This window comes from Papaver somniferum, chromosome 4 (genome assembly GCF_003573695.1).
Source record: "Papaver somniferum cultivar HN1 chromosome 4, ASM357369v1, whole genome shotgun sequence".
Classification (NCBI taxonomy): domain Eukaryota; kingdom Viridiplantae; phylum Streptophyta; class Magnoliopsida; order Ranunculales; family Papaveraceae; genus Papaver; species Papaver somniferum.
In genome coordinates, this window is record NC_039361.1 from 17,701,713 (window position 1) to 17,727,312 (window position 25,600).

At 36.3% G+C, this 25,600-nt stretch overlaps 2 protein-coding genes across 2 annotated transcripts; one reads left to right on the forward strand and one right to left on the reverse strand.

Annotated features, from left to right (window-relative positions):
- The first annotated feature begins 200 nt into the window (after positions 1-200).
- Positions 201-658, forward strand: LOC113272094 (protein 108-like). The gene is made up of 2 exons (XM_026522000.1): positions 201-495; positions 585-658. The coding sequence occupies exons 1-2, from the start codon at positions 201-203 to the stop codon at positions 656-658; spliced, it is 369 nt and encodes a 122-aa protein (XP_026377785.1).
- A 1,374-nt stretch (positions 659-2,032) lies between these two features.
- On the reverse strand, positions 2,033-8,557 carry LOC113274842 (plant UBX domain-containing protein 8-like). The gene is made up of 11 exons (XM_026524240.1): positions 8,261-8,557; positions 6,484-6,545; positions 5,845-6,352; positions 5,676-5,747; positions 5,478-5,590; positions 5,155-5,389; positions 4,748-4,945; positions 4,534-4,677; positions 3,942-4,085; positions 3,788-3,844; positions 2,033-2,470 (listed from the first exon to the last, which is right to left on the reverse strand). Exons 1-11 carry the CDS (start codon positions 8,342-8,344, stop codon positions 2,363-2,365), a joined length of 1,725 nt encoding a protein of 574 aa, XP_026380025.1. The 5' UTR covers positions 8,345-8,557; the 3' UTR covers positions 2,033-2,362.
- Between the last annotated feature and the right edge of the window lie 17,043 nt (positions 8,558-25,600).

Consider the following 25,600-nt stretch of genomic DNA (forward strand, 5'->3'; position numbering starts at 1 on the left):
CAACTGATAAACACAAGCATGACAGTGGGTTAATTAGTAGTAGATAACTCATACAACTTTCACTTCTTTGTGCTCTATTGATCCGAGTGAAAAATCCTATAAATATGTTCACTTCAGAGTATCATTTCATATCTCAAAGTGGTTTAGTAAAAGAAAAGAAGAAAAGTTGGCAAGTAGTATATTTATAGTCAAGTATAATCATGGCAGGAATTAAGAAATCTGGTGTTTCTTCTGTTTACTATACTTCAGCTGCATTGTTTCTCATGCTGATGACTTTAGGAGCTGAAATCAAGTCAGTTCGATCACAGTCTTGCCTCCAGGATATTACTAATCTCAACGTATGCGCACCATTTGTTCTTCCCGGGCAAGGTGTTGCATTACCCACCGCTGAATGCTGCGGCGCCCTGCAACGAGTTGATCAGAACTGCATTTGTAACACTCTTCGCATTGCTGCTCGTATCCCTAGAGCTTGCAATCTCCCAGCTCTAACATGTGGTAATTAACTTGTTACTATTCCTTTTTTTTTTACTATGTTCTTTCTGCTCATTGTTCTGATATTGTTGGCAAATCACTTCTGATTTCAGGTGATGCACCAGAGAAAGATGGAAAATGGGTAGTACGTGACAATGAGGGCAAGGTAGCAGGTGTTTCACCTTAGTTTCATTATCTTGTTTTGGTCTTTGGATGTCATCTGTTTTGCAAATAAGAAATGTAATGCAAAATCAGATTTAGAATGTAGAAGCAACGTTCAGTTTCAAATTTCAATAAATAAAATTTAAGTTTTTGAATATCTTTTTTTTGTTAGCCTTGTCAATTTTTACCTCATGGTCACTCGAGCTTTTTGAGGGAGAAAAATATCTTTGCAGCGGAAAGGAAAAAAATTCCATGGAGACAAACAACGAATGAAATGACAAGTTCGGATGAGATCTGTGCATAAATAAACATTGGGAGCGGATTATTCTTGCCTGTATGCCATGTTCACAGGCCTTGTGGATGAGTTGGTAGAAAAAGAAAAAAAGAACTCAAAAAAAAAAAAAAAAAAAAAAAAAATCTTTTTTACGGCTTCAGCTTAGGCCACAATTTTGGAACAGTGCGAGTGGGTTCTTAAATTAAATGTACCCGTGTGGCTCTGGAACAACTTAGTCTATAACCATTGATTCGTATTGATTTGTATTGTGCATGAAACTCATCCCACTGACAACTTATCATTATATTAGGTAAAATAATTTGAGTGTATTTTTTTAAGACAAATTAACCAAACAAATTTAACTGCGGTGAAATGGACGTCGACTCAATAGTAACATCTTATTGTTATCCCATTTTAGCGTAGAGACAGTATGAAAATTTTGCATCTTTTCATTTTTGTTTTCAAGTGAATGTCAAGTAACATCATACATTGCTTTATTCTTTTTCGAAGAACCATATAAAGGAATTCAACTCTACTAAGGAAATTCAGAAAAAAAAAAAAAAAAAGCAAAGAAGATGATGCGATTAGTGAGTTTCTGGTAGGTAGTCTCTTATATCATAGGTACTGACCTCACTCTGATTTAACGGTCAACCATGCTCTCTTTTCTAACTCTTTTGATTGATAGAGATTTTACAGCCCAACTACTCTGCTCACTTCCTATAACTACTTATTACTTCTTTCTTGAAAGTTTGGTAGTTTGCATATGCAGTGAGTGATGTAAGAACATTTTCGTAAACCCAAAGCAATGCCATCTCTGCAGTACATACTACTTCGGTACATTTTGAAAAGCTACCAGTCCAAATCCGTAAATACCTGGGACAGAATTCATACAGATATTCCGAGACATATCGCTCTAGCTATCTTTACTAGACATGCAACCAACTTATCTAGGATACACCACAGACAAGTGCGTGCAGAGAGCAAAATGCTGGTAAAACCAGTCTGTTCTTAAATAAACGGGCTAGATATCTAGCTAAATAACTTCCCTCCCCGATTCTCTTGCCTCGCCAAGGCAAATTAACCGAAACAAAACCATTCAATTTTTCAAGAAACTAAAATCCAGGATAATTTGGAAGTAAATGAATATATTATGTACATTATGCATCTATCAACAAATCAAACACAACCATTAAAAACGAACTGGGTTTTCCGTAACTCTAAAAACAAATGATAAAATGGGAGATTGTAGGTGGTTAAAAGGGTAAAGGATATCTGAAAGTCCGAAGCTAGAAAAGAACCAAATCTTTCGTTCAGTTCCTGCCATTCAATGTATTTCCTCTGCTAACTGATCTGCACAACCTGAAATCCTTACTCCCACACTGATATATTTTCCTTCTACGTTACCTAAACGCAAACTTCAAACAAAACTAAAACAAGGATTTTCTATTGTAACTTTCAAATTAACTCTAAAAATAATGCTTCTTGTTTGCCAGTCAACCCTAAATCAGTTAGGGATACCGCACTCTCGCCATCACTGAAAGCACGCCTTGGGTATGGCCTCACCTGCAAATAAACAATAGTCAGATTAGGCAAAAGCTTTCCCAAAATGATAGATCATCAATGTCATAAAAATAGAAAAAATGTTCCACGCTGGAGAATTCTCCACCCTGGAGAATGACACTGCGGAGCAATCTTCCACAAACTTTCGCTGCTCCCAAGCCTCTTCATCAAATTCTTTTTTGAGTTTAACAAAATAGATATTTTGGTTCTCACAATTCAAATTCTAGCATTCACCCTTAACATTAGAAAATTTTGCTTCTCACTATTGTTAGTTTTTGCAACTCTTTCTTATGACAAGCAATTCCAGTATTAGCGTTAACTTAACTAATTAGAATTGATTTCATATTGTAGGTAACACACAGTTGGATGATGAAGGGTTCATGAAGGACAACCAAAATGATAAGTTAAAGCTAAAGGTTGATGAGTAAACAAAGCTAAAGTTTGCTAATAACCTGTGTTGCAACGATACGGATACGGTATCGGATACAAGATACCAATACGCTACTATGATACACCAATTTGAAAAACTAAAATACGGCGATACGGCATACTCAATATTGATCAGTAGTAACATAAATATATTATATATAAGATAAGAAACTTAACAAAATACATACATGTGTTTGCATGATCAAAATATAGTATGTATGATTAACCACACCGGAGAGAGAAAAAGTCTGGATAAGAAGGAAGAAAGTCTAGAGCAAGATCAGTGGACAGATTTGGAACTAATATTTTGTCACTATAGTTAAAACTTCTCATAGAATCTAGTAAAATATCTAAATTTTCTAATATGTAGTCAAAGTTTTCTAACTGAGTTGTATCTTGACGTATTGGGAGTATTAGTACGCATATCCGTGTAAATACGTATCGATACGGCTGAATTTTTTTTTAGGCGTATCGTTGTAACACAGCTAATAACTGTTTCATTTTTCAAACTGACTGTGATCATGACAAAGCCATGAATGATGGACATGGACATAATAGTGACAAAGAGAATAATGATGAAAGTATAGTTTACATTTATTTCAACTGCTGCTTTAGTTATTACAAATTTTTATGGCAGCTACTAATGAGACAACTTATTGATTTTGCAGAAGACCATTATGAAGATTTGTTGGGAGTTAGATGATGAAGGTAAAGTTTATGTTTAGGTAAAAATGCACGAATTCAATACTTTGTTTCCAACTTATCTTATCCTACCTCACGGAAATTAGATCTACAAATTTCTTTTGCTAAGAATGGATAGAAGTACATGACATTGATGATATGGCCGTACTCAAGACAAAAGAGACTGGAGAATAGGAGAAGAAAATTTACCAATCTGTACATGCCAGGCTTAACTGCTCTTCCCACATCTATGAAATCGAAAAGAGACTGCAATAAAAGACACGACAAAGTTCATATATACAACAGAGCAAAGATACCAACACGAAGGACCTTAACTACTAGCTAATTCTTCTGCCCGCATTACCTGTAGCCTGTCAGACTTCAGAAAGCGACGGCCACGTCGGGAACCATCCGGCATCCGAATAAGAAGATTTATAGCATTCTCATCATCTGTGGCGGGTTCCTGAGGAAGAGATGCTTCTTTTGCAGCTAGCTTTCTCTCAAATTCCTGTAATCAATAGGAGAAGTTAACAAACAGTATGAAGGTTAAATACAAATAAGCATGACTCATACAAAGCTAGAAGAAGCAAACAAGAGGGAAAACACAGTTCATAAAACAAGATGTCAAAAAGTAACTAAAAACTGAGTTGTTCGCATGCTACAGTACAGTGTCCACCTTCAGTCTCTTCAACTTCGAGACTTGTCATCTTCAAAACTATTTAAGAAGGTAGGGACTAGATTAAGAACACGGATCTAAGTCCTGCATCAAACCCAAGAGTTTGGACTTTTATACCCCAAAAAAGTGTGCGCCCAAAAATAAAACTAGATGTGCAACAAAAGGGCATTTTCAAACACTGACCCTAGTTGATTCCTAGGTTCAACATAGAACAAAATGTAGTGTTAAATACATAAAAAGTCATCTCACCAATGATTCACAAAAAGGGAGTAAAGGTTACCTCTTCCTCCAATAATTTCCTTTGCGCTTCCTGCTCCTTCTTTCTTTCTTCTTCAAGCGCAGCTTCTCTGGCAACCTGTTCTTCTAAAAGGCGTGCTTCAGCTTTTTCTCTGTCCGCTTGCAGAGATGCAAGATACTCGTCGTCCTGTGAGTTCAGTGTTGGCTCAATACGTTCATGATAAAAACAGTTTCTCAGCCACTAAAAGAGTACACACCTGTTGTTCTCTTAGTAAACGCTGAGCTGTCAGTGTAGGTGATGGAGGACGCGGTGCTGACTGAGGATAGTAGCCCATACTTCTAGTTTGACGAGTTGGGTACGGGTAATTATATGCAGGCCCTTCGGGAACTCCACCAAATAGGGCAGCCTCAAGCATAACTGCTTCATCATGCTCTTCCGAAGATATGCCTCCCCACTTCACCACAGTATAAATGACAAAACTTAGTCACAACTTTAAAAAAATGCTGGCATATATGGGAATCTTTGAATTCAGCAAACCAAGTTGCTAGTTTATGATCCATTCAATATGTTTGGGATTTGCATATTCACATATATTCGAAAACAAAAACTAATATCTTTTGACCACATGATACCTCTTGAGTTTAATGTAAAGATAGATGATACCTCAGCAGGAAATGTGTCTCCATTTTGTGGGAGAGGTCGGCCAGGACTTGCTGGTGGGCTCTCGTCCATCTCTCCAACTTCTCTGAGAGACCCTACAGACGTAGAAGACACACGTCTGGATCTGTTTGTCACTAAAGGCTGCTCTTCGATATCTTCAGCTTCATCTTGGACAGATGAGCTTCCAGCCTCCAATTTAACTTGACTTGAAGCTCCCTGGTTAAAAGAACGTAATCGCCTTTATGGGCAATAAAGCAAAACCAAATATCAGTTCTAGAGATCTTGAGCACATAAATTTATGAATAATAAATAACAAAATATATAACCTTCTGTTTGCCGTTAATGTTTCAATTTCTTCCTCATCGGATGAATCAATGACAACCTTCTCTGTTGTCTCGGCATTTCCCTGCTCACGCAATGCTTTCTCTCGCTCTGCTGTCTGAAGGAAATCCATGTTAAAGACAACTACATATGTGGAAAAGTGGAAATGGAGAAAGTGAAAACAACAGTTGGGAAATAGATACCTTCATCGACAATGAAACAGCACGAAGAAGCTCAGCATCTTCCGCAGGAGGCTCCCTTTGCTGGAGATTAACCTAGATTGACACAAAAATAGTTCAAGGAATCAAGATAACAAAATCTTGGCAGAGCCACAGTAAAAAGGTTAACAGTGCCAGGATTATAGTCACATACACTAGGAACACTGGATTGGTGATTAAGGTTGCTCTCTTCAACCTCTCGCTTTGAAGCCTCAATGGCAGCTCGAATCATTTCTTCCTCTATATCATTATCATAGTCTAGAACAGGAGCAGTGGGAGCAGTTGGAATATTTTCATCTTCGTCATCATCAATTATTACTCTTCCATGGATCTCAGGACCATGCGTCGTTATTCCAGTGATGTCCTCAATAACAGGTCTGGATCCAGATGGAATAGATTGGTTATTTCCATCCTTGACCTCTATAGGGATCTCCCTTGCCTCTCTCGGATGTGAAACCAATGGTGCACCAGTGGCAACCCCAAAACCTCTTCCTTCAAGGAAACTACGACCAAAAGTTGGGTCTAGCAGTGAGAACGGGTTCAAATTTCGAGCAGCAGATAGAAGTGGTAAAGAAGGTCCTTGGGGCTCCACTAGAAGTGGATCGTCATCATCTATATCCATGAAATCATTTTGACGGATCGCAGTAGAAGCTGGACGGGCACTGAACAACACAAACAAGAACAGGAGAGGTAAGTATCAGCAGACATAAAAATCATGAGCCCACACTAGAAAGATACATTTGTGTAAACTACAGAAAAAACTAGTAACTAGATTGAACTGAAAATTGAGTACCTGTTTCTATCTCCCTCACTAAAATATGCATTTACAGCTTCATTGAGATTGCCACCACGTTCCTGAGAGCCAGGATAACGCACAAGACATCAGAACTCTTTTGAGGAGCGTCGATGATAATGAAATATGATAACTAGAAGCATAAAAGAAGAAGTAGATGAACGGAGACTATAGAATAACATTAAAAATATGAGGATAAAATAAGACAGCTTGAATAGTTATCTGTCATTTCAGGTGATGCTCGCAATCTTACAAATATATCTGAAGAATGTACGATAAAAAACAATTGACACGGATCATACCGAATTACCACAGTACTAAGAGTTGCATTCACCTTGAGCATTAGGGGAACCGGAAAATCTCTCAACTCTCAAACCAGCTTAACGATGCATACGGTAAATCTCTTATCTCGGAAAAAAAATGCTGTACTTTAAGATAAAAAAGAAGGAGCCTCTACAAGGTACCCTGCGCGTATATGTGACAGTATCTATTCTTAAACTACAATAATGTACTCTGAAACAAATTATTCATATAGCCTAAACAAGGTCTCAGTAGAAGCACTTAGGCGAGAACAGTTTCAATTCATAGATCAAGAACATCGATGCTTGTGGTTAATAAAAAACATACCGATCCAACAATCACATCTCATTTCAAAAAAAAAAAAAATAAAGGGGAAAAATGTAAATGAGGCGGTGCGGAGGACAAAGAAAATAAAGAAAAACGAGTAGAAAATCAGCAGCCTACTTCTATGATATTGCTAAGACCACACAAGGTAAGACTCATATCAAGTGTAATTTTAGGAACTCTGTCATTGCAGGGAACTGCTCGAAGAAGGAAGTAACCGAAGATACCCAAGCCTTATCTGTAGAAAATACAAAAACGCAGCACCTTCTACTTCTCTACTTTCAAATCCCCACTCGAGCCCTCTCTCTTTCAAATCATTGCCATAAATTCAATTTAATAAAAGATTAAAAACACCCTAGGAAACCAAAAACTAGTTCAAAACACAAATCTTGCACTGTAAAAAAGGGAAAATTCACATACATGTCGACCATTTTTCAATCACCTCTCTAGGAAAAAAAAAGTTCTCAGGATAGGAAGAAAAAAACAGCATCATGTCAAACAGAAGGACAAGCACATACACATAACTATGATATTCAGATAGAACCAAGTGACTTCTAGCTATGCGGCTCACTACCACAGACCACAGTTCAATCTCATCAAACCATGGAGCTAACTTTTACACTCCTATGTTTTTCTACAAAAATAAGTCCCAGTATAATCGCAATGAAAAACAACAGAATACATTCTACTCTTCAAATAATGAACCCCAGCATATGAAGCTCACTGACATCACTAAGAACCTTTTCCCTGAGTCCAGTTTAAGTAAGAACCCCAATGCTGGCCTCCTCCAACAGTAAACCAACTCCAAAAATCCTACAAACTTAACTGCAAAAAACCAAGTGATCCCTAATCTCAACCAACAACTAATTAAACCCACTTTAAACCCCTAAAATCTAAAACAAAACAATTTCCCCAATTATACTAGATTTAGCTTCAACTTGTAGAACCAATACTCAGATGTGTTGCTTCAACTAAATTAGACAGTACACAGACTAAATCTAGCATATGCCAATAAGAAAAAGAAAACAAATCCTTAACATCCTCATAATTCTTAATGTGAATCCATAATCAAAATTAAGTCGATAAAAACGAATAAAAATCCCAAATTGAGTTGAACCCTACATTAATTAACGGATAAGTAAAAAAGGGTTACCTCAAGTTTCTGTAAAGCGACTTCTTGTGAAGCGCCTGTAATACTCATAAAGGTTTCGATTGCTTCTTGATTAGGTCTTGCCATTGTTAGTATAAGACTTTTAGTTAGGTTACAATTCAATTGGATATATATAGAAGAGAGAGGGTGTGAGAATTTGATGGGATTTGGTTTGGAATTTTGGGAAATTGAAAGAGTAGGAATTTTTAAAGATGGATACAGTTTATTTGGGTTGGGGATGTTTCTTCAATGTTCTACTGGTCTTCTAGTCGTTCCCCAAAAATAAAAGAAAAAGAAAAAAGAGGAAAAATAAAGGCGAGATTTCTATTCATGGCTTGTAAACCAAGGTAGAGTATATTTGGAATAGTTGTTGCCACATGTCCCCACTCCCTAGGTTATGAGGGGTAGTCTAGTCTCTTTCTTCAAAACTTGTCACATCGCCATCAGTCAGCGAGTGGTTGTTAAATAGGGTGTTTTTTAAGTGCAAGGGTTGTGGAATGAGTGTTCTTAACTCTCATTCACTACCAAAACCAGTGAGAGTCCAGTTGAAAGAGTGACTTTGTGACCGTGGACAAGCAAATTCATAGATTAGGATGCTGAAGCCGTTTGGAGAGAAAAATTCTTTCCAAACGACTAAACATGTGCCTCTTAGGTATTTTCTTTTTATAAAACTCCAATGGGCCTCGCATAAAAAAGTTTAAAGAAATAAAAAACTAGAAAATCTCTTAAAACGGCAAATCTTCAACCGTTTTGTATGAGTTTTGGGAAAGCGGCAGATCTTTAGCCTCCTAGTGAAGACTGTCGGACACTCATTCATCTGAATGAGTATATGAATGAATGATTTTGGGTGTATGGGTGAGAGTTCTCATCCCACACTAGCACCTAATTTAATCTATTTTGATCAAATTCTTTCAAATCCAACGAGGGCTCACTCCATAGCCCTTGCTCTAAGTCGGTGATTTTTTGACCGCCAGACTAAGTTTATCCCCCCACCCAATTTTTGATGTAATCAGCCTTTATATATGAGGTGATAGATGGAAGAATACACATGTTTGCACATAATCGCTTATAAGTTGTGTAGAGAGCTTCGGGAGTTTTGTTGTATCCGTGTGTGTCATGAGAAGGGCATAGGCTGGATAAGATCTAGTATGTCCTAGTCGCGTGCGTCATCAGCCTTTAGGATAAGATTGTCGGGATGGATATGTGAAGAGGCCTAGGGAAAGTTCGGTCTTGAAGAAGCGGTATGACTTTACAGTGGCCAAGTATTGACGTAGGATGACCATCTGTCGATCGAGACTAGAGGTGTGACCAGCTCTGTAACGAAGATATGATCCAATGTTACTCAACCTAGCATGTCCATCGGTCGAGTGAAGAACAAAGTCATGGACGATAGTCTATGGTGAAACAAGCATGGTTATTTTTTTAATGGCGTTTGATCGGGCCTGAAGAGGCTTTACGGCAGAGGCTTAGCACTCGGGGTGATGTTCCCTATCCCTGAACCACCCAAGGATCGAGGTGACATTAAAGAGTCTTAAGCTTGACGAGAGACTCGTGGTGACATTTCAAAGTCTTTAAGTTGAGTAAAGGGTCTGACCATGGCCGACTAAAAGAGAGGAATTGATCCTTTGTGTGAAAATGACTTTTTTATTTAAAATAACGGAGGTTCTTCGCCTAAGAATGACATAAGTTGTTTAGTTTGGACAATTGAACCTCTCCCGCTTAAGATAACTGAGCCTCTATGGCTTAGAAAAGCTCTTTTTGTTTGGAATTAGAACCTTGTCTCGAACCTCATCCTAGTAGGAGTCTCGGCTTGATCTTGACTAAAGTTTTTTCTTGTGTTTAAGTTCAGATACTTCTTCATTTAACTTTATAGCTAATCGCACTCATGGATCTCGAATACATCTCGACTTATGTAATAATACTCGGACTAGGCTGGCTGGTTTTATAAAATGATCGTTTTACCCTTGGATGCAAAATGATTATTTTGCCCTGAAAAAGAGGGGTCTATCAACCACACCCAATATTTCGTTCGGAAATCTGTATAGACTAACTCCAATATAATTCCAAGAGAATCAATTATACAGTCAGACTCAATCAATGAAATATATCCAAGAGTTATATTTTTGTTTCTCAATGTAATCAGCAAATCAAACATATTGAAATCCGTGAGCTTGATTATTATGAAAAACAACTTGAATAGTACCAAAGACCAATGTTCATGTGTCAATCAATTTCAATCAACAACCAAAGTTTGGATTTACCAATTGATTGAACTACGCACAACCTGTGATATTTCAATTATATAAATATAATGCGAAAAGAAATAACACAGACACCAGAAGTTTTGTTAACGAGGAAACCGCAAATGCAGAAAAACCCCGGGACCTAGTCCAGATTTGAACACCACACTGGATTAAGCCTCTACAGACACTAGCCTACTAAAAGTTAACTTCGGACCGGAGTGTAGTTGAGCCCTAACCAAGTCTCACACTGATTAAGGTACAGTCGCGTTCCTTACGCCTCTGAATCCCAGCAGGACTCTACGCACTTGATTCCCTTAGCTGATCTCACCCACAACTAAGAGTTGCTACGACTCAAAGTCGAAGACTTTATACACAAATCTGTCTCCCACAGAATACTCAATTTTAATAGATGAATTTGTCTCCCACAGAAATACCTGCGACGTTTTTGTTCCGTCTTTTGATGAATCAAGGTGAACATGAACCAATTGATAATCCGGTCTTATATTCCCGAAGAACAGCCTAGAAATATCAATCACCACACAATAACTTAACTATATGGTAGTAGAACAAGTTATTGTGGAATCACAAAGAATGAGACGAAGAGCTTTGTGATTACTTTTTATATCTTACCTATCGGAGATAAATCTCGAGCAAATCTTAGAGAAGATAGTATTCAACACGATAAAATAAGTAAGATCAGAACACACAACTACAGAGAAAATAGTTGGGTCTGGCTTCAGAATCCCAATGAAGTCTTCAAGTCGTTAACCTATAATGGTTTTAGGAAAAACCTAGGTTAAAGGAGAATCGACTCTAGTACACAACTAGCATCACACAGGAGGTGTGGGGATTAGGTTTTCCAGTTGCTAGCGTTCTCCCTTATATAATCTTCAAATCAGGGTTTGATAGATTTAAAACAAAGCAATCAATATTCACCATTAGATGAATCCTGATTTGAAATTCAAGCTAAGTTTGCTTAAAACCAAAGAAATATCTCTCTAAGGTTAGATAGTCTTAGCTTGTTACACACAAATGAAATATACTTTCATTTAGATATGGGTAACCGTACCCAAACGTGTATATTGACTCAATAACAGTTAACCGAAGTTAGATATATGAACACTTTTGTATTCACCACATTTATCTAACACTTCTAGATCAAATGATAATCTAATGAATCTATTTGTGTTACTCATAGAGTTGTTCAATTGCTTATATTCTCATAGAAGTATACATGACACAATTGAAACAAAATCGGATTGATTCAAGAGAATCAGTTCATGAACATTTTAGCCATGATTTACAAAGATTTAATTCCTTAATATATAAATGTATTTTTTCATGAGTATGAAATCATACTTAACCGATTTTAGAACATAAACCAACTAAGTTTGCAAACGGGTACGCAAACTTAAGTTCCGGACTTTGGTCACATCCGACAGTTCGCAAATGGGTATGCATACTGTCGTACCGGACCTAAATAAGGTGAAAACATTCGCATACTGGTATGAAAACTTGGTTCCCAGACTTTGACAGTTAATACAGTTCACAGACCTGAATCATACTACAACAGTTTGCATACTGGTATGCATACTGTGCTATATCCAGACATTGGTTATTTGTTCTAAACTCCCATTTCAATCATTGAAACATCCTTAGAAGACGACAATAGTTGTCTCACACAAAATCTTAGCTTATAAGTAATTTTCAAGTGATCGAATGATTAATACGAAAAATTTTGAGTCTACATCAAATGACTGTGTCACACAAATCATGTAAGATGTTTCAAGGAAATTTTCACATGATCATCTTTTGAGTCATTATTTAGTTTCCAACAAATAAATTTTTTTCCAACTAAACTCGTCAAGAATAATGATGAACGTAGCTAAATCAAAAAAAATTCCGACACATATTTCGAGAAAGATATAAGCAAGTTAAACTCAGCTTGAAATATCAAATATATATAATATAAAAGTCTATATACGTATACGGCTTAGTATAATTAAGAGATAGAATAGAATAGACTTCTGAGTGATAGATAAGTTTTAGTCTCCACATACCTTTTATTGATGAAGTTCCTCCAAGCTCTCCTCAGTAGATTTTCGTCATCAATCGATGAACACCGTGAAGTTTAAATCCCAATTACACATTTTATCCTAATCCGAGACATAGCTGTTAGAGCACTACTCGGTCGAACTCGCATGCATTGCTATCTCAAGCATGTTTGTCAATGTTAGTGATCAAAACTGTTAGAGCATAGCTCGGTTGAACCCATCAAGCGTTGGTATGTCAAGTTTGGATGTCATATTTTGGTGAATCAAAAAGAGTCGCTTGATTATGTACTAGAGTCAACTTCGTATAGGTTAGCTTGAAAGTATTAGGATTTGAGACTTTACAAGTATTGTGAAGACTTGAAGATGTGAAAAATCAAGGAGCTACAACGACAACAATCATTATTCCACTTGAGATTAGTGATATTTGACTTGAACTGTTTCATTCCCTAACGTATCTTTCAAGTCGTGCATATTGAAAAAAAAACTGCGAAGCATATTTGAACTCTAGATAGACATAGTATTAAGGAATACAATACGAGGTTTATTGCTTAACCATTAAACTTTGTAGATAAGACATCACCATAATAATTTGAATGCTATTGTGATTATGTATGGGTATGAGGTGAGGATTTCATCCTAGGGAACAATGTTTTACATGTGTTCTAAGGAAGTAAGTTCATAAACTTGTTTGTGAATCGAAAAGGAAATCGCCAGGCGTTATTGGTTTTGTTATTCATTGCATATCTTATGAACAACCAATATGTGTGATTGAGTATAACCGTTCACGACTTGTTGTGTTCTTGGTAGAACTATTCACAAAGGCCTGACTTATGTATTGGTATGACTTTCATTAGTGAAACCGATCTTAAGTAATCATCTGAGATGGTATGATCGGGTTTGTGATTTTTTGTCTGACCAAATATGGGAAAGGGGAACCGATCCTAGTAAGAGGTGCAGTACATCACAAAGGGGAACCGATCCTTGTATGAGATGCAGCAAGGTTTATAGCAGAAAGGGGAACCGATCCTATGAACATGTACAACACGTTTTTAGGCAAAGGGGAACCGATCCTATGGACATGTGCAACACATATAAGTTAGATACCATATGTGGGGAACCGATCCTAGTACCTAGTCAATCGAATTTTGGAAAGCTAGTGTGACTATGCACAGTACTCACATGGAAGGTAGAACCGAAACTTGTTTTGGTAGAACCGTTAAACCCATGATTGTGATTGAATGTTATTTGATCAATCGCATAGTTCTTGAAAGTCAGATGAACCAATTCTAAACTTGTTTGGAAGTGTGGAAAATCGGTTTCAAGTTTGTAAGTGTGAAAGAGAACTTACAAAGTTAAGATGTCGACACACTTTGCACACGTGCTATGAATGTTTATTTCTTTAATTGTTCAAAGTTATTCCTTAATAGCTAAGGGAAGAGAATCCCAGGATCGAAACATAAATAAGTTAATAATCTTTTAATTAAGATATTTAACTTGATTTTGTAGGGAAATAAGAATTAGTAATGTGCATTTATTAATTAGAGATTTTCCGAGAGATTTCGATCATTATTTTTGGACAGAGCATTTCCAGGATTTATGGAAACCGAATTTGTGTTTTAATGAATATCTTTAGAATATTCTCGGTTTTGGAAATTCCTTGGTATCCAAACTTCCGTGTCTATAAATACTTGAAGTTTGCCTTTCTTGCAAACTAATCCTTCGTAACAACAGACTTCCTCTTTGTTGTGTTGTTACTGGTGTAGCCGCCTATTCGGAGAGGAGAGTAACCTAATTACGCGAAATCTCTTACGACCGCTCAGTTTAAAGTCTTCTTTGGGATTGAGAAGCTCTAACGTGTATCGTTGGTGGGAAACTAGATAATTGCGGTTTATCTTTTGTTTTCTTTGATTTGATTGACTAATGGTGGTTGAAATTTGATTGCACCTAGTTTATTTATGCTTGAGAATCTTCTCTTCTGATATATGATTCATTCAAACTAGTTCAGAGTTTCGACAGGGATCTTTAGACTGTTGTTAGTTCTAAAAACAATCTTGTGATAATCCATTGTTAACAGACTCCGTTCTGTGCGTGATTGATCACAAGAGATTCAAGTGATTGTGTGCAGGTTTTTATTGAAGATCTAAGAAGATTTAAAGACGAAGAAGATATTAAAGATTTCTGATTTGTGGGTTCATAATCTTTGGTGTGCACAATACTTGTTTCGGTAAAAGAGGATCCAATTAATAATCGGTTTATCTTTGTGATAGATTGGACTGATTAATTGAGTAGATCAGCATCAACACAATTCTTTGGATTAATAGTGTTGTTGGCTTAATCTTAAACGATTACTTCGATAATTGAATATAAGATAGATCTAAGAACCTGACGAAGGAGTTTATGTTAAGATAAACGGAAGAGACTTTGTCCGACTCATATCACTTGGTTGAATAGAGTTGATACCAAACAGATTTCTTGTTCCTTTACTATTTGGAATACGATCCAAAGGAATTGTTCCAAGTACGTGACTAAGGTCGGAGGCATGGGAATACAGACGGAACTAGGTGAACTATAGGTTTAGTTGCTTGGTCTCAATTATACGAAGTTAGGTGTAATTTTGTGTAGCGACTTAATCCTGAAAATATTCAATTCTAGACAAGGTCCCAGGGTTTTTCTGCATTTGCGGTTTCCTCGTTAACAAAATCTTGCTGTGTCATTTACTTTATATTTCCGCATTATAATTTTTTTATTATAATTAAAGTAAATTACACAAACGTTAATTCCTATTTACTTGATAAGTGAATCCTATTGTGTTTGGTTAAGTCCGAACCTTTTTATCAAGTAACATACTTCGTTGTTGTATTATCTCGATCTCGTATCCATAGACGACCACACGAAGTGTGAACCGATTAGTTGTATTGTCTTGACTCAGTTCATAGACAATCACTTTCGAAGAAATGACTTATAGGTAGGAAAATTTTTAGCTTGAGGTATATTTGGGTACCCTCACCTTTTCAAAAACTATAAGTCTTGATTTTTAGTCTACTTATAGATGTCTCGGACTAGGACATAGATTGTGTAGTTGAGCCTTAGACTTCACGGCGTTCATCATTTGAAGACGAAGAACTACTAAGGAGGTCTTTTGGAACTTCATCAACAAAAAGTATATGGAGACTGAAACTCATCTATCACTTGGAAAGTCTATTTCTACTTTATCTCCTATATTGAGACATAAGTCGTGTTACGATATAGTTTTCTATTATACACATTTGAGATTTCGAGCTGAGTTTAACTCATTTACATATTTCTCGGAATATGTGTTGGCAAGCTTTCGCTTCGACCAAGTTCATCTTATATTCTTGACGCAAGTCAAAAGATGATCATGTGAAAATTGCCGAGTAACATCTTACATGGATTGTGTGATACAATCTTTTGGTGTAGACTTGTAATGTTTCGTTATGATTATTTCAATAACTTGAAATTGCTTTGATGTTAATAGTGTGTGAAAACGGCTATTGTCATCCTCTAAGAAAGTTTGAATGATTTAAATAAGAGTTTAGAACACTTAACCATTATTGGATATGACATGTTGTGTACTCTTGCTCCATGTCCGGGAACCATAGTATGCGTACCCATACGCGTACCTGTTGGCTTGAGAAATCCGGGAACCTAAGTATGCGTACCCGTTCACCTACTGGTGTAAGGTTCATGTCCGAATATTTCTGCTGGGATTGGAAGTACGCGTACCCGTTTGCGTACTGGCGAAACCCAATCTTGGTCCGGGTCATGGTTTTTAAAAGTGTACGCTTCACGCTTCGGAGCGTACGCTTCGCTTCAGATTTCAGCATTTCGCTCCGAAGCGGTAATGTGAAGCGCATCTTTCATGAAGCGTACGCTTCACGCTTCGGAGCTTACGCTTCGCTTCAAATTTCAGCATTTCGCTCCGAAGCGTTCATGTGAAGTGCGCTTTTTGACTTAGTCAACTCCTTTCCCGCCTAATTTTTAAAGCTTTTAAAAGAAAAATATGAATGTTTTAAGGGGGAATCAAACACCCTCCCACTCGCCTGGAGAAGGTTTAACTGGTGTGCACATGCTTTTTTTTTGATAATAATTAGACTTATATAAAATTCTTATAGATATTATCTTCCTAATAAATTTATAGTTACTAGTTGCGACTAATTTATTTATAAGAAAACATCTGCTTCAAACATCAACCATGAAGTGACGCTTCACGCTTCGACATACGCATCGCTTCCTAAAAATGAAAAACGCTTCACGCTTTCAATACTTTGGTCCGAGTATTTCAAGTATGCGTACCCGTTTGCATACTTGAAGGTTAAAGTTCTAAAATCGGTTGTGTACATGAACTTAAACATTTATATAATAAGGAACGCAATCTTTGCAAACCGTGGCTATAATGTTCATGAATTGATTCGAGTGAATCAAATCGATTTTGCTTCAATTGTGTTCATGTATACTTCTATGAGAATATAACAATTGAACAACTCTTTAACTAGTTTCATTTGAGTCATTTGAACTAGTTATGGTTAAGATGAATAAGGTTGATATAAGAGTAATCATATGGATAACTTCGGTTAACTATTGTTGAGTCAACATGGTGTACACGTTAAGGTACGGTTACATAAACCTAAATGAGGGTACATTTAATTTGTGTGTAACAAGCTAAGTTAGATCTAACGGTTGAAATATATTAGCTTGGTTGAATCGGGTTTTTAATGCTTTGTTGAATCGGGTTTTTAACGGTGAATATTGAATGCTTTGTTACCAAGGTAACTTAGATTGCAAACCCTGATTTGAAAACTATCTAAAGGAGAACTCTAACAACCGGGAAACCTAATCCCCACACTTCTCTGTGTTACTAGTTCCGTAGCTAGAGTCGATTCTCCTTTAACCTTAGGTTTCTCACGAGACCCTGTAGGTTAACGACTTAAAGACTTCATTGGGATATTTGTGAAGCCATACCCAACTATTTTCTCTGTAGTTGCGTGATCTGTCTTGCTGTTTCTATCGTGTTGAGTATAATTGTAGAATTGGCTCAGGATTTATATTTCCGATAGGAAAGATAGAAAAGTAATCACAAACACCTTCGTCACATCGTTTGTGATTCCACAATATCTTGTTTCGTTAATCGATTAAGATTATTGTGAGGTGATTGATAATACTAGGTTTTTCTTCGGGAATATAAGACCGGTTTATCAATTGGTTCCTGTTCGCCTTGATTTATCAAAAGTCGGAACAAAAACTCATAGGTATTTCCGTGGGAGACAGATTTATCTATTCCAATAGGCTTTTCTGTGTGAGACAGATTTGTTTATCAAGTCTTCGACTTTGGGTCGTAGCAACTCTTGGTTGTGGATGAGATCCGCTAAGGGAATGAAGTGCGTAGTATCCTTCTCGGATCAGAGACGTAAGGAACGCAACTGTACCTTTAATAGGTGTGAGATTGATTAAGGTTCAACTACAGTCCAGTCCGAAGTTCATTGGTAGTAGGATAGTGTCTGTAGCGGCTCAATACAGTGTGGTGTTCAAAGCTGGACTAGGTCCTGGGGTTTTTCTGCATTTGCGGTTTTCCTCGTTAATAAAATTATGGTGTCTGTGTTATTTCTTTTCCGCATTATATTTTGTTATATAATTGAAATATCACAGGTTGTGCGTTGTATCGATCAATTAGGAAACCCAACCTTTGGTTGTTTATTAAAATTGATTGATCCTTGAACATTGGTCTTTGGTACCGTTCAAGTTACTTTTCTTATATTCAATCGGGCTTGCAAATTTCTATTTGTTGATTGTAGATTGAATTGAGAGATAGAGATATAAACTTTTGTATATATTTTTCTTTAGATTGAGTCTGACTGTCTAGTTGATTCTCTAGAAAGTATATTGGAATAAGTCCTCTCAGATTGCCAAACGAATTTTTGGGTGTGGTTGTTGTACCCCCGCATTTTCAATTGGTATCAGAGCAGGCAAACACGTTAAAGACCTTATAAGTCCGTGTTTGTAGAGATTTGATATGGACAGGAGTGATATCTCTATAAACATACCACCAGTCCTCGATGGATCAAATTACTTATGGTGGAAAATTACTATGTGTGCCTTTCTTCAAGCGCGTGATTTTTAATCATGAGTTTATGTAGTTAATGGCCATGATGCTCTCGTTGTTGCAGTAGGATATGCGACCGTTCCAAAGGATATTGGTGCACATGACCCTACCGAGATTCTTGATGCAAAGAAAAATTCCGACGGTTTGAATGCAATCATTCATGCTATTACCCCAAATCTTCAGCACCATGTGACTACTTGCACCCGTTCTAAAAATGCTTGGGATATCTTAGAAACCGTATTTGAAGGGAATACTAGTGAAAAGGAAGCCAAGCTTCAAAACCTAAATTCCGATTGGGAAAACCTTCGTATGGCAGATGAAGATTCATTTGATGAGTTTAATCACAAAGTATCTGAAATTGTTAATGCATCTTTTGCATTGGGTAAGACTATTCCTGAAAAGGAAATCCTCAGATCGCTGCCATCTAGATACGACTCTAAGAAGCATGCCACCGTTGAGGGAAATAACCTTGATACTCTTTCGAGAAATATTCTTGTTGGAAAGATTAAAATACTTGATCATGATCAGAATACAGTCAGAACCTCTGCGTTCAATGTTGTGACCATTACAAGTGAAGCTTCTAACTTGTCATGGGCTGATGGATGCTGTTCTAATCACTTTGATCATAATAGATCATTGATTACACAAAATATCAAGGATATTGTGAAGAAAAGCAAAAGATCCGATAGGCTTTCTTCTCTCTCTAATACTTCTGATGATTCAGGTCAAGAGAAAGCATCTCAGTGCTCTAACGCCTTACATACTGCTGAAGTATGTTGAAAATTTTCAGCCTTCTCGGCAGAAGTTCCCATTAACTCAAATTCATGTTCTGAATGCGAGTCTGACACTGAGATCCTAGATTTCCTGGACAATTATGAAGAAATTTACCAAGAAAATATTCAACTGAAAGATATGTTGAAGAATCTTGAATCATCACTTCAGGATACATCTCTACAAAGCAAAATCTCTTCTCTATTTTGCTCTTTATGTGGAAGTGCAAGTCATGTTCATAGCAAGTGCTGGAAATTCAAGAGAAACAACAAAAGAATTTCCAAACTTCAAAATGACATGCAAAGGATGAATATGACTCTGGAGAAGCAGTCTGTGATGCCAGGGCATAATAAGAAGTCTAAAAGAATCAGATCTAGACGATGTAAGTCTATTCATCCAACAAACCTTGAGATGTCACCTTGTGGCACAAGAAGTGAACATTTTGTTCACTAAATTACTATCTAATTTATAGTAATGAATTGTATCCTTATTTTGGACTTGAGAGATAAGGATTACTTCAAGGTTGTTCAAGTCTTGTAATTGTTTGTTGATTTATTTTATTCTGTTTTGAGCAAGTAAATATTTTGTTGTTGAAATAGATAATGGATCATGAACCGTGGAGAATTTTTCAAGTTTCTTTAGAGTTTTGCTATCCTAGAGTCTATTTATGTTCATTTGTGAACAATATTATCCTTTACCTTTTCTCTCTATAAAAAGATACAGTCTCATGGCTCCTATAACAAGAGGTACACAAAAAGAGATGATGTTGAAGCTGTCAATGTGTATCTCTTTGAGGGGATTCTGTCCTCAAGGAAAAGAAAGGTGAAGGATACGATTGATAATCCAGGTTCTTCCTCCAAATGCCTATTGTCCGTTTGTCATTCTGATAATAACTTTAGCGCTATGGTGAAAGATTTCATCGGAAAAATAAATGATTTAAAATCTCGAATCATTTCATCTTTAGAAGATATTTCTCACTATGAACAAATGTTGTCTCTAACAAAGAACACTTTGCGTGAACTGAAAAGAGAACTTAGTGAGTTAACTGATATTTCTGAAGATGTGGAGGAATTGAATGATCCCATTATCAATAGTTTTTTCAATAATGAGAAGGAATTCTCTGTAGATGCCCTGAGAAAGCTCTACAATGTCTAGGAAACTTCTTATGAGAATTATATTCTTTTGTTTTTTAAGAATGATAACTAGGGTTTGGAATAGCCATTATTGTGAGTACACATAGCTATTGCCAACGTTTTCATCTTCAATGTTTTTAGATTTATTTATTTAAATTCTAAGTTATTTGGAAGATGATTTTTACAGTATCAATCTTTATGGTTTCATATATTGCAAATTGTTATGGGATATGTTGTTTACGTCCGTGAACCTTGATTGTCCCATACTTTTTCAAAAGTTATCTCTATTATGTAGGTATGAAAGTATCGATAAAAGAATATAATGAACTTTTGAATACAAAAGTTAAGACTTTTATGTCATTATGCAAATATTGATGGAAGAAGGGATGAACTTTTGTTTACAAAGATTAAGTCCATTATATGTCATTGTGCAAATAGTGATGAAAAATAGAATGAATCTTTTGTTTATTCCGCAACATTGGTCTTCCCTGATCCACATCTTTGTGCATATACTGTGTTGCTCCGTAAGTTCTCTTATGTCGAGCATGGCCAATTGAGTTGATCATTTTTGTGACTAATCTAATTGTGATTTTTGGATACAAATTCATGTTCTCATGAGATTTGATTATGTCCAAAGAAATACTACTTTTCTTGTAAAAGTAAGGTCGCTCTTGTTGTTCTTTCCGGGAACGACATTTTATGGGGGAGACTTCTTTTTGAACTTGTGCTTAATTGCCAAATCTTTGTGGGGAGTGCGGCTGTTGAATATTATAGGGGTTATCTTGTATCTTTATAAACTCCTTGATGAATGCATTTAGCTTCAGCTATATGATTGCATCTAAATAAGTTGGTATGTTATTCTCTTTTGGTCATGAAGTATCTCTATGAAAATTTCATGAGGATCCCACTAGTTTTCATACATTTGCCAATTTATATTGACAAAAAGGGGGAGAATTAATGTGTAGTTTCATACTATAAATACATATGGTTTACGGATCATTATGTAAGGGGGAATGGTTTTCATGTCGAGATGAAGTATTGACTAAGGGGGAGTGATACATATCACCATAGTATTGTTGTCAAAGTTGTGATACAATTGAACTTTGATGTTGTGTAATGATACTATGACATTGTATAACAATGATTGAGAGCATTTGTTTTCTCATTGTTATCGCTACGGATCATCAACAACTATGATGCTGAGTTGAACACGTTTAGAATCATGGAGTACTTGGAAGTGACGAAGATTTCGAGTGGTGTTGAAGATGCCAAGGAGATCAAGCATTTGGATGAGAAGCTACAAAGTTTTATTTATTTTGTAATCCATATGTATTGATAGTTTTGTCACTAAAATTGACAAAGGGGGAGATTGTTAGAGCACTGCTCGGTCGAACTCGCATGCGTTGCAATCTCAAGCATATTTGTCAATGTTAGTAATCAAAACTATAAGTCTTGATTTCTAGTCTACTTATAGATGTCTCAGAATAGGACATAGATTGTGTAGTTGAGCCTTAGACTTCACGACGTTCATCATTTGAAGACGAAGAACTACTAAGGAGAGCTTGTGAAACTTCATCAACAAAAGGTATGTGGATACTGAAACTCATATATCACTTGGAAAGTCTATTTCTACTATATCTCCTATATTGATACATAAGTCGTGTTACGATATAGTTTTCTATTATACACATTTGAGATTTCAAGCTGAGTTTAACTCGCTTATATATTTCTCAGAATATGTGTTGGCAAGCTTTCGCTTCGACCAAGTCCATCTTATATTCTTGACGCAAGTCAAAAGATGATCATGTGAAAATTGCCGAGTAACATCTTACATGGTTTGTGTGATACAATCATTTGGTGTAGACTTGGAATGTTTCGTTATGATTATTTCAATAACTTGAAAATTGCTTTGATGCTAATAGTGTGTGAAAACGGCTATTGTCATCCTCTAAGAAAATTTCAATGATTGAAATAAGAGTTTAGAACACTTAACCATTATTGCATATGACATGTTGTGTACTCTTGCACATATGTAATCCATGTCCGGGAACCATAGTATGTGTACCCGTATGCCTACATGTTGGCTTGAGAAATCTGGAAACCTAAGTATGCGTACTCGTTCGCGTACTGGCGTAAGGTTCATGTCCGAATATTTCTATTGGGATTGGAAGTACGCGTACCCGTTTGCGTACTGGCGAACCCCAATCTTGGTCCGGGTATTTCAAGTATGCAACCCATTTGCATACTTGAAGGTTAAAGTTCTAAAATCGGTTGTGTACATGAACTTAACCATTTATATAATAAGGAATGAAATTTCCTTTTGAGATCTCATAAACTTACCAACCTTCAAAATCTTTATCCCCTTGTGAAGTGCCTTGATAAATCTATTTCCAAGGGAGACTGCAGTGTGGTTATTTTTTCCACATGAAGAACTTATCATGTTATCAGAAAAACTAGTTTCTGATCTTTTGGTTTTTCACCCAATTTTTCTTGTTCAGATTTTACCTTACAGGTTTTATCTGATAGGAATTTAAAAAGGTTTTCAAGTAGCAGGCTTAACCTTTTATTTTCCTTAGTTCCCAACTTAAGTTTTTCTAGGAGTTGATTAGACTCACATGATTCATCACTATTAGAGTTGGAAAGAAGTGCGTTATAATTAAATATTTCTTCATTGGATTCTTCCTCCGGAATATTATCAAGAGTGGAGACATATGCCTTGTTGCACTTCTGAGTTCTTCTGCTGAGACAATGTTTTTCCATATGTCCGAATTTACGGCACTTGAAGCATTGTACTTCTTCATTACCCTTTTTATGAAAAACGATAATGGACCAGGATCACATTTATCATTAGATAAGATATCCTTAATTCGTCGTGCTAGAAGCACAATAGTTGAGTCAAGCTCTTTTTCAACAGGTACCTTGTCCTATTGACAACATTTCTCAGTTTGATTCTTCAGTAGAATTTATCTATCAAAGATCTTTAACTTTCCTACAAGAGAGCTTCGAGAAAGTGTAGAAATATCATTTGCTTCTATTATGGCATGTTTCTTAGACTCGTATCAGGATAGTAACGATCTGAGAATCTTGCATACTATTTCCTTTTCATGTATAGACTTTACTAGTAAGAAAGATGCATTGACAATCTCAGAAAGTTTAGTGTTAAACTCCTCAAAGGTATCATTATCATCCATTTTAAGGTATTCCCATTCAGATGAAAGGTACAAAAGTAGCGCTTCTTTTTCGGTATTATTACCTTAGAATACGGTCTCAAGAGTATCCCATGCCTCCTTAGAAGTTTCACATGACAGAACATGATGACGAAGATCATCACTTACTGCATGTATGATGGCATTTATACCATCAGAGTTCTGCTTTGCTAGAGCTCTTTCTTCAAAAGTGTAGAATGTTAAGCATTTAAACTCTGCTTCTGGATATTCTACTCTTGGTATTTCATATCCGTCTTCGATTAATAGCCAAGTATTAAAATCTCAGGATTGAAGAAAGGTTCTCATAACAGCTTTCCAAAATGGGTAATTCATCCCATTAAATCTTGGTGGTACGTTAACTGAATCATTCATAAGATTCATTTTCTTATAGGTTGGATCACACCAAAATACAAATTGTTAGATATTTTCGTGTTTGCCTGCTCTGATACCAATTGAAAAGACGAGGGTACCCAAATACACCACAATATTTTATTTTGATCACAACCTATACAAGACCCATTGTGTATAAACCTCTTGGAGATACAATCACTCAAGGAATATTTCAACACAGTGTCCACTTGATATAGGGTTAGTCCGAACTGGCCTAACTCGTGAATTAAATATCAAAGGCAAGTGGAAAAAACAAATACACTTTGTGTGATTGCCTATGGATATGGAATTGAGACAATACAACAACAAAGTGATCACTTGATAAAAGGTACGGAAATAACCGAAACCAATGGGATCAATATCAAGTGCCCTGTTAACGTATAAAGTGCAATTTACTTTAGTTATAATAAAACAATTATAATGCGGAATTTAAGAGTAAATGGCACAACAAGATTTTGTTAACGAGGAAACCGCAAATGCTGAAAAACCCTGGGACCTTGTCCAGAATTGAATACTCTCATAATTAATCCGTTATACAAAATCTAAACAAACTTCGTATAGTTGAGACCAAGAAACTAAACCTATATTTCACCTAGTTCCGTTTGTATCCCTGCGCCTCCAACTTGCAATAAGTCACGCACTTGGAACAATTCCTTTCGTATTCCAAACAATAAAGGAACAACAAATCTGTTCGGTAACAACTCTTTTCAACCAAGTGATATGAGTTTGACAAAAGGCTCTTCCGTTTATCCCAATAAACTCCTTTGTCAGGTCCTTAAATCTATGCAATAACAATTACCAAAGTAATTGCCAAGATTTTGCAATCAATACTTTGAATCACAAAGAATTGCATTGACGCCGATCTACTCAACTAATCAATCAAATCTATCACAAAGATAAACCGATTATAGTAGGATCCTTTTCCAGCCGAAACAAGTATTGTGCACACCAAAGATTATGAACCCAAATCAGAAATCTTCTTCGTCTTAAAATCTTCTTAGATCTTCAATAAACACCTGCACACAATCAACTTGAATCTCTTGTGATCAATCACACACAAATCGAAGTCTGTTAACAATGGGTTATCACAAGACGTCTTTAGATCTACAAACAGTCTAAAGATCCCCGTCGAAACTTCGATCTAGTTTGATTGAATCTTATATCAGAAGAGAAGATTCTCAAGCATAAACAAACTAGGTGCAATCAAGATTCAATAACCGTTAGTCAATCAAATCAATCGAAAACTAATAATAAACTGCAAGTATCTAGTTTCCCACCAACGGTACTAATAGATCTTCTAATCCCGAATAAGTCTTTAAACTTAGGGGCCGTAAGAGATTTCTCCTAATTAGGTTACTCTCCTCTCCGAATAGGCGGCTCCACCTGTAACAACACAACTAGGTAGTTTTGCTGGCTCTGAGGATTAGT